General features: G+C 40.9%; 1 protein-coding gene across 1 annotated transcript in view; it reads right to left on the bottom strand.

The window, feature by feature from the left end:
* Window positions 1-9140, bottom strand: part of MAD2L1 (MAD2 mitotic arrest deficient-like 1 (yeast)) — a 185576-nt gene that overhangs the window by 167449 nt on the left and 8987 nt on the right. Inside the window, exons 5-6 of the mRNA XM_009334945.1 lie at window positions 6062-6296; window positions 5163-5247 (exon numbers count right to left, since the gene is read on the bottom strand). Of these exons, the coding sequence (XP_009333220.1) occupies window positions 5163-5247; window positions 6062-6296 (320 nt within the window). The remainder of the gene's footprint in view (window positions 1-5162; window positions 5248-6061; window positions 6297-9140) is intronic.

A 9140-nucleotide genomic window follows, 5' to 3' on the forward strand; every position in this document is an offset into this window, starting at 1 on the left:
ATAGTTCTTTTAACTTTTTTGCTACCCTTTTCTTCCATCAGGAACGAAAATTTGCAGTGCTGTGTTGCTTGCTACGGGCCGTAGATGTGAGTTTTCAGCTTGTACAGTCGCACTTTCTTTGTGTTTACTATGCAAAACAGTTATAACAGTATGTGGGAATGAAAAGCCATCATTTTTGTGGAATTGAATAAACTGTATAAATTTTACTTCTGAATTGCTCTGGAAACTTGAAATTGTTACGTAATTAAGAAACCCATTCAGATGTCTTTCCAGTCTTTCATTTTCTGTCTTTGATGCATTTGCCACTGGGTTTTTCACAGAATATTAAGCTTTCCATATGGTTTCATTTACATTCCTAATGCAAGAGAGCTAGTTTGCCATTGTGTGTAGTTTAGGTCTCAATTGTAGGTCACATCTAACTAGGGGACATCTAGAAAATGAAAAGTCCTAGCACCTCTGTGGTTAGCCCTGCTGAATAATTGCTGCAGTAGCTGAATTTTGCTGTACAGATGTTGGTAATTTGCTATTGAAAACCACCAGTATCAAACTGTCAGAGTCAAGAAATGGCTTTAATTATTTCCTCCCTGAAACAGTAATAGCCATTATTTGAATACTGCCAAAGCTGGAACGTGTTTGTGCTGGTGATTTCTTAGCACGTTCAGTGACGGCAGCTTACCTGCACTTGCCAGCGCTGCTGCTGCTGTCGCAGATTTGCTCCCTAATCCGGGGAAAGGCAGAACGCTGCGATTGCTTCGGCGAGGGCTGTATCATCTGGAGACCACCTTCGCGAACTTTTGTTATTTTCCCTGGCCACCACAGACTAACATTGTTTTTCTGCTTCATTGAGTACTGAAAATAGAAAATAAATCAGACAGAAAGCTCTTGGAAATAACTATACAGGAAAAATCTTCTCTGGAAGGGAATAGTTAAATAAAAAATGAGAAGCTACAGAAAACTTGGTGGAAGACTGCACTAAGAAAGAAGGTGAGGTCGTCAGGGCTACTGCAGGAGTCTCCTCGTCGCTCTGCATAAGCACTGCCCGGGCTCTCATCCCTACTTGTAGCAATGGGCATAAACAAACCATAGTCAAAACCACATAGCTTAAAAAATTAAAAAAAAAAAAAAAAAAATGTCAAGAGCAGGTTGAAATGTTTTTAACGGTTTATAGCAATTTTAACATTATTCTCTGTCCTTCTTCAAACAGATCCAAAACCCAGAAAAATTAAATACTGATGTTAATGTGAACATTTCCACAGGAGCCTGCAACGGCCTTTGGCTCGTGCTTCAAAAGAAAATAAAAGCCCTTGAAAACAACTCTTGGGCTAGGACTTTTTATTCCTCATTCCCATGCTGTATTCATTTGGGAAGACAATCTAACCTCTGCACCCCTGAAAGTTATCTTGTCTCTGAAGTGGGATAAGGTTTTTCTCCCTAAATGATTGCAGGGCTTTTTGTCCCTCTGACAGAGGATATTAAGAAGTGCTGATGCAAAGGTTTCGTGACGCCTGGAGGAGTTTGTCTCCTCGAAGAGCAAAGAATCATTAGGACGTTCGTGCAACAGCCATGCACGCGGCCAGCAATAAACTGCTCTTCCTTTGAAGTGCACACTTCAGATATTTGTGCATATAGAGACCGAGCGTGTTTTCCCACGTGCAGTAACCTTTTCTTCTGCTGACCGCGCATCACAGCCTAGTGCAACATCACACACGTAGCATTAACGGTCTCTGGGTTGCTCAAGAAAGAAGGGTGGAAGGCTGGGAGAAGCAAAACATTGCTTATAAAAAAGAAGGAACACTACGAGGAAAACCAGTCTAAAGAAGTATGTTGGGGTCCCTTTGTTTGGAAATATTTGCCAGCCTAGAAGTCTTTAAGTCATTAAGAACTCACCTCTAAGTTGTGCAACACGTTTGCTATTAATTTATCTAATGTTTGTAAGTACTAGCAAGGACGAGGTCAAGGAATGTTTTAACTACAGCCAGATTTTCCTTGACTTTGTTTTTTATTTCCTTTCTTTTTAGATCAGCAATAAAAATTAAAAATCTTGAGACAAAAATACAAACAGTTACTACTTTAAAACAAGTGGCTCGGAAAAGAGAGAAGAAGAATGGGATTTTCTTCGCACCCCACTGAAATAAAGACCTACAGGTTCTGTTGAGGTTTTGATCAGGCATTAAGATACTTTTTCAACCAAGCTTCTGCGATGATTATTTCTATGAGGTGATCACTTCTAATAGCAGTGATTACTGCTGCTAGTATTATACCATAGTAATGACAACAAACACTGTGTCAGCATCATAGGCCGTTTGACCATTAACGAAAAAGATTATAATACTGGTTAATAGAGGTTTGTGATCAATAGCTATTAAAGTTCTGCTGTTATCCCTCCACGACAGCTAGGAGCATAAATAATCACGAGTTATGAAATACTCTCTAGTGTCTCTGCACAGGCAGGAATTGTTTCGATTGCAACAGGCATGTCTTGCGTGTGGCATATCTTAACCACAAAATTGATATCTATGTACAGAGTTTGGTGTCATCGACATTCAACTCACAGCTGAAACTATTTTGGAGTTTTGTTAAGAATGACAAGATTTGATGAATGGAGATTAATGATTAAAATATTTCAGCCTTTCTAAGTCCTCGCACAATGTTATGGTAAATAAGTCTTCAAAGAGATTTATTTTTGTTCCTAGCAGCTGGATATCTAGAGCCTGCCGTTCCTGAGGGAGTCCCAGAGACCTACTTGATGATGGGAGTGTTTCACAGCTGTAAGAGACTCGGATTGTTAAACAATGACTTGAGCTGTAACATATTTTAGTGACTAGACTCTTAAAACCCTGAGGTTTTCTAATTGCCTACAGCCAGCCTGCTTATCGCTGGAAACCTGCGAGCTCCTATGTTGTAACATGAGGCAGTGAAAGCCTGTCTTAAACATGTAATTCAATTACAAGGAAATTATTCCAGAGGAAAAAAAAAACAAAAAACAAACCCTTCCACCCCATTTTTCTGCTGTCAGAGGCGCAGGTGGGCCGGAGGGCTTGCTGACATAGGTAAGATGGCAGTGTTCCTGACGGACCCCTGCAAGGGTGCCGCTTTTCGAGCGCCGCTTGAGAAGGCACGGATGTGAACAAAACCGGTGACGAGAGCAAGGGATAAATGGTGCGCGCTGGTTCCCACAGCATAAAAACCAGCAAATGGCAGAGAAACCGTCCTCCAGCTCATGAAAGCCTTCCCCAAGGTGCACACAGCAGTGAGATTTATTCTGTTGTCAGTGGCAGGGGGAACTTCTCTTCAACCGTTGTGACGGTGCCAAAATTACAGCTGTAAGATCACACCCTGGATCATCTCTTCAGAGAAGAACACACCCGAAATGGGTATCACCAGCGCCCTATTTGCAAGGCATAATGACATTAATAGTATTAAAGGCCTTTATGGTCCGCAGAAAAATATTCCTTATTATCACTTACACAGGAAAACAGGTGTGAAAAGTAATTGTTTTTCCTACCCACAGAGAGTATTTGTTTGCAAAGCAATTACTCAATTACAAAAATTTCCATTTTGAATTTGAATGAAAATTAAACTTGGACAACGCCAGAGAAACGTTTGTGAAGTCATGATGACAGAAGGCGAGCTTTTGTAAAGCACTTTTTATAAGCCGCGTGCACATTTAAAAACCACTTTGAAAATCTCATCAGAGATTTAATTACAGGCTCTGTAGTGATCTGTATTACCAGGCCTTGATTATTTTTGCAAAATATGCTACATTAACTTACATATGATGGAGTTGTAGATTTAAATAGCTTTAAAGTATTATAATTAAAATTAAATAACCATAAACAAAATTAATGAATAACATTTTCTGGTTCATATCCCTAGTTTTTATGGACTCTCTTCGCTGGCTGATTAGTATGCCAAAAGTAGTCATTTTCTACCATGCAATCATAATCCTGAACGGCTGCACTTGTGGATGTAATTCTGCTCAAAACCCAGATGACAGAGAATCAAACTACACAAAGTTCCAGTACTGCCTTAAAACTAAAAAAAAAAATATCTTACAATGAGTGCCTTACTGTTACAGAAGATAAATACATTTGTAACTAGTTTTAGGAGGCAAAAAAATCCTCACTAAATCTGGCATCTTTCTAAAACTTATCTGTTAGAACATTTAAGACAGTTCTCCAAATTTCTTGTTTAGCTTGGTTTTTATTCTGTGGCAAGACATTTTTGGGGATATTGTTTGCATTAAATGCATTTGCATTGTTTGCATGAAAAATATTATTCTGAAAAATCTGATTTTAGCCTTATTTCAAGTAGGTAGTGACAAGAGTAGAATTCATCTACAATAGAAATAGCTACAACTCCCCTGGAAAATTCTTTTTAGAACCTCGTACTGCCATATGATAAAACCTAGTGTGAGATTTTGGGTCAGCACGAAGCAGCATTTTGTTTGACAATAATTCATTATTCTTACCCTGTTTTGACATGTTTTAGTGTTACGCATGTTTTTGGCTAGTAATTTTCAGTATCATACTGTCTTGCCTCAGTTATATACAGCACCTTGTCACAAAACAATTCAAGTTCTACTTCGATTTTTTTTCTTCCCCAGAAATATAGATTATGTGGGATGTCTGACTTACTGTAAAAAGAATAATTTGCTCATATAGTGCCAGTCAGTTTTCAGGCATCACATTCTAAAGGCAGAAAAATCCAATAAATTTGCATCAAAAAGAATGCCAATAATGCCGATTTTGAAGCCATTAGTTTCCCTGTATCACTGTGCCAGAAATCAAACTGCTGGCACTATGCATGTTCATAGGGGAATAGCAACTGAGGGAATATGGAGAAACTTCAGGTCCGAAGGCAGATGAGATCAATGTGTAAGAATTACCTGAGCAAAATAATCAAGTATAAAAAAAGTTATTCCTATGAAAGAGGGGAGATACTTTAAATGACGCTCACACTTTAGAAATGCCACTGCTTGTTTACATGGAATGAGCAAGTGGAATATTTCATGGCACTCTGTGGACTTTAAACATTTTTACAATAAAGGGATACTCTAGGAGGAAAAATGACAGTTCTGCAGTCTGCCATTCTCTAGGGACAGTGCTGAACCCAGTTTTGCTCTAGGAAAGTCTTCAAGTCCCCAGCAAAATCACACTTACGTGTTTTTCGCAGTAGTTTGGCACACTTCTTCCCTGTATATTCCTTGATAAAATGGAGTTACTGCCTCGATCCGTGTGGCTGCGCCTAAAGCGAGAGGGAACCTTTCCGCCTAGGTGGGAGTGAAGCTGTCACCTTCTCAAGAGACTGACTGCAGCTAACGGCCACGCAAGGCTGCTCAAAGCTGATCTTCTCTCCTTTGCAAGACCTTGAGGGCTGTAAGAATGAACACTTAACAAAAATCTCATCTATTTGGGAATGGAGAAATGGGGGAGCTTTTCTTCACTGCGGGTGACCAGCTACTGCATGTTCCAGTAAGCGCTGGCCTTCAGGTGGTTTTTCCCCCTCAAGTGGTTAAGTAAAAATAGATGTAGATAATGATGAATTTAATTTCCACCTGAAGCTCTTACAGGACCAGGTCTATAGGGAAGTCGATTCCAGCGTGTCCTCAGCTGCGGAAGGAGAGACAGGTGCAGGCTAAAAAAAAAAAAGGCTTGTTATAATCACGCCTCTTCAACGCAGCTGGTTTAACAAGAGCACAGAGGTTTATTTGGACCACGCTTGGAAAATGGGAATTTCCATCTTTTTGTTCTCTTCTTAACGTACTGTGCAGAAAGGTCACTTGTTCTGGCAGTGGCTAATATCTGACATCTGAGCACATCCTTAATGGGGTAAATTGCCGTAGTTCAGCAGTATAAATAGCCACAGCAGCACTCACCGGCCGAGGATCCGCTCAAAAATGCTTTTGATTAATTTCCTGTTGCTGGGTTGGTCTTCAAATGCCTCTAGATAACTTCCTGGCAGCGCAGTTAAAACCCCATTTGCAGAGTGGCGTTTCCATAGTTTTGCCTTTGATTCGCCAGCCAGCACTTGATGCTTTCTATTGATCGTATTCACCCACCTCTGTTGGTGGCCTCGGCGGGGAGCTGACTCGAGAACCTTCCCGGTGCAATCTGCACCGACACCGCGCAGACGGGCAGTGGCATTAATACCTCCCGTCCACCATCTGCCGATTCTTCCCTTGTGTATTTACCAGTCTGTAGAAGGACTTCGTGCCCTTCTTCCTCTGGCGTGTAGGGCTGGATGATATAAATATGCCGCTCCTTCACTTCCCAGTATACATTTATGGCTCTTAGCTCTTAAAGGATTTGTTGTCCGTTATGATGGCAACTTTTCAGTAGCATTTGCGTGACCAACAAATACTGATTTAAAAAAAAATGGATCACCACCTGCACAATACATTTTATGAAATCCTTAAGGATTTTTTTTCACGTGTGGTTATTTGGACCAAAACTGCTCAACTGTAGCATTTTATGGTAATTTGACTTTAAATACAATTGTAGCACAAGTGGGTTTTATAGTCGTAAGATTCATTTACTAGAAGCAGGTGAAGAAAGATGTATTTGAGCAGCAGAAACCAAAATTCACACGGTGAACCTCAGAACCGGATCTTCTTTTCTACAAGGTTGTAATACCAGGATTATGAGCTCAATTTTTCTGTCACCTGCATGAGTTCTGATGAAGTGTAACTAAACTCAGTGAAGCTGCTCTTGCTTGGAGAACACGTACCATCCTCAGGAAAGCCCAGTGCCAGCAAGTGATCTAGTTTTTGTATCCATGCCGTATAGCTGAGATTTTATTTCCAGTCATATATAAAACTGCACAGACAACACAAGGTGGAAAAGGACCATTGCTTCAAAAAATAAGAGCAGCTAGGGAAAATCGTAGTGGCTTGACGGCAGAGGGAAGGAGATGCTCTTAGGGCTTCTCTCTTGAGTCCCAGTGACCACCCCCGGGTAGGTCTATGGAGCTGGACCAGAGGCAGGACCCCGAACTGGTGGTTTAGGTGCAGTCCTTCCCACCTCTGCTTCCCAGCTGTTACTTCCAACCAACGCACTAGAAAAGTAACTGACAGAGACAGGGGTAAGAGGGCAAAAAAGGAAAAGCTAGCATTTTATGCCAGATTTTGGGCCACATAGTGATAGTGTGGAGATGGAAAAGCATTCACATCCCAACCTGCCTGTACTCCATCTGTTTGCAACAAGATACTTAGTCCCTGTGTAAGCAGAGGGAAAAGGGATGGGGTTTTTTTTTAGTGCACATTCACGTAGATTTTGAAAGGAGGAAACCAAGCAAGCTAAAATTAAATATAATTTTCTCTTTTTCCCCATAGACTCAGTCTGGATGGATGCCAAACCACATTTCGGAGGGGTGAGAAAGGCCCAACATCTGCTTCTGGTGTAACTGTTTGTATCTTCACTCTAGGAAAATTAGGTTTGAAATAATCTCAAATTGTCTGACACCTGTATCCTATTAGAAGTGACACATGGAAACACCTTCGGCGTACCGAATTTAGCACCATGTCAACAGTTTAAAGTTAACAGGAAAAAAATTGGTAAAAATCATTGCTTCCCAGTTTCTGCTGAAACAGATCTTGTGTCATTTCACAGGATCATACTGCAAGCTTGATCCATAAACGTAACGGGGTTTGAACCAGTAATTATAACATGGTTTGCGTCCCTAGCTATAGCTGGAATGAAATTCAGCAGGCACCTCAAGGTGACTGGTGTACTGTATTTTGAGCTCAGTGGAGGCACACCTACGGGTTGGGTGCCAGCCAGCACCTAGGACACGGACACGCAGCGATTTCAGGGACGTTTTTTCTGGAGTTCGGCTAGGAGTCTGACATGCAGCAACTTGCAGCTTATGAGAATAGTGAGCAGGTCATATCTTTGTCTCAAGAAAGGGAGTCAAATTCCTGTGACAGAAGATAAATCCTGCATGGCACAGAGGTTTGCTAGGTTTTGGACACAGAAAAACCAAAAGAATTCTGAATTCAGGCAACTGGTTTTGCTATATCGCCTGTGCACTCCCCTCAGTGCAGACGCCAAAGTGCATGTAGGGATTTATTTTAAACTTTCTTCCCAAACCTATGCAATCTCCCATTTGCAAATTCCTCTCATTTAGGAACAGATCTGGTGACCTTTTCCCAGGTAACAATAAGATTCAGGTTCTTCTGAGAAGGATATTCGTTAAAATTCATAAAACTTCATGACTCTCATAAAATTTATACTACCTAAAAATACACTATCCATTACAAAAACATGTGTCTTCCCATTAATCTTTAAACACATTCCTTTTTCTGAGAACTTTGAATCAATTTGTTTTGAGAGATTAATTGTTTTTTAATGCTAGTCTGAGAGTAAGGGAACCTGTTTTCTTTTTAGCTAGTATTGTTTTTCAGCAGACCTGCATCTTCAATGAGCAACGTCTAGAGTCAAGAAAACAGGAAAACACACTGGTCTTGATTATTTTTCTCTTTTGTTCCTGCCAATTATTTGACACCATGTGAGTGGTCATTTTATCATGGAAATAGCTGTGACAAGCAAAGAGGATATTTACAGAAACACAGGCAGGTCAAAATGTGTTTTAAGAGTTGGAAAATAGCAAATTAACTTTTGGAAATTTAAGCAGAGGGCCAACACCAGGGTTTCTCAGCTCGTGGAGATGGGACAGGACTGGAGGGGAGGTCCTGCCCTGCTGGTGCTGAGGCTGTGGGCAGCCGGCAGGGAAAAATGGCTGGGGCTGACGGAGATGCCTCACTCTGCCATGGGCCCTGTGATGCACAAAATGACTGGCATTACGTCACTGTTACTCCGTTCCGGTTGGGAACCTGTGGGGGTGTGCACAGGGGAGTGCTTTCATCTCCCCTTTTTATTTTTTCTTTTCTCTAGTCAAAAGATAATAATGATAAAACCCACGAATACTCAGTAAGACCTGTTATAGCTACCCTGCTGTCTGTGTGTGAGTAAAGCCAAAGCTCATGCAAGAATGGACCAAAAAGTTAAAATATGGGTGAGCACACTGAATTTCAACATGAATTACGGCATGCTAATGAAAAATATGTTAGAAGTAGAGAAATGGGGCAATAATGGAAAGAGAGACCGATAACACTGAACCATTTTCTAGCGAGAAGAAAG

The sequence above is a fragment of the Pygoscelis adeliae genome, unplaced genomic scaffold (assembly GCF_000699105.1).
Source record: "Pygoscelis adeliae isolate BGI_AS28 unplaced genomic scaffold, ASM69910v1 Scaffold31, whole genome shotgun sequence".
Classification (NCBI taxonomy): Eukaryota; Metazoa; Chordata; class Aves; order Sphenisciformes; family Spheniscidae; genus Pygoscelis; species Pygoscelis adeliae.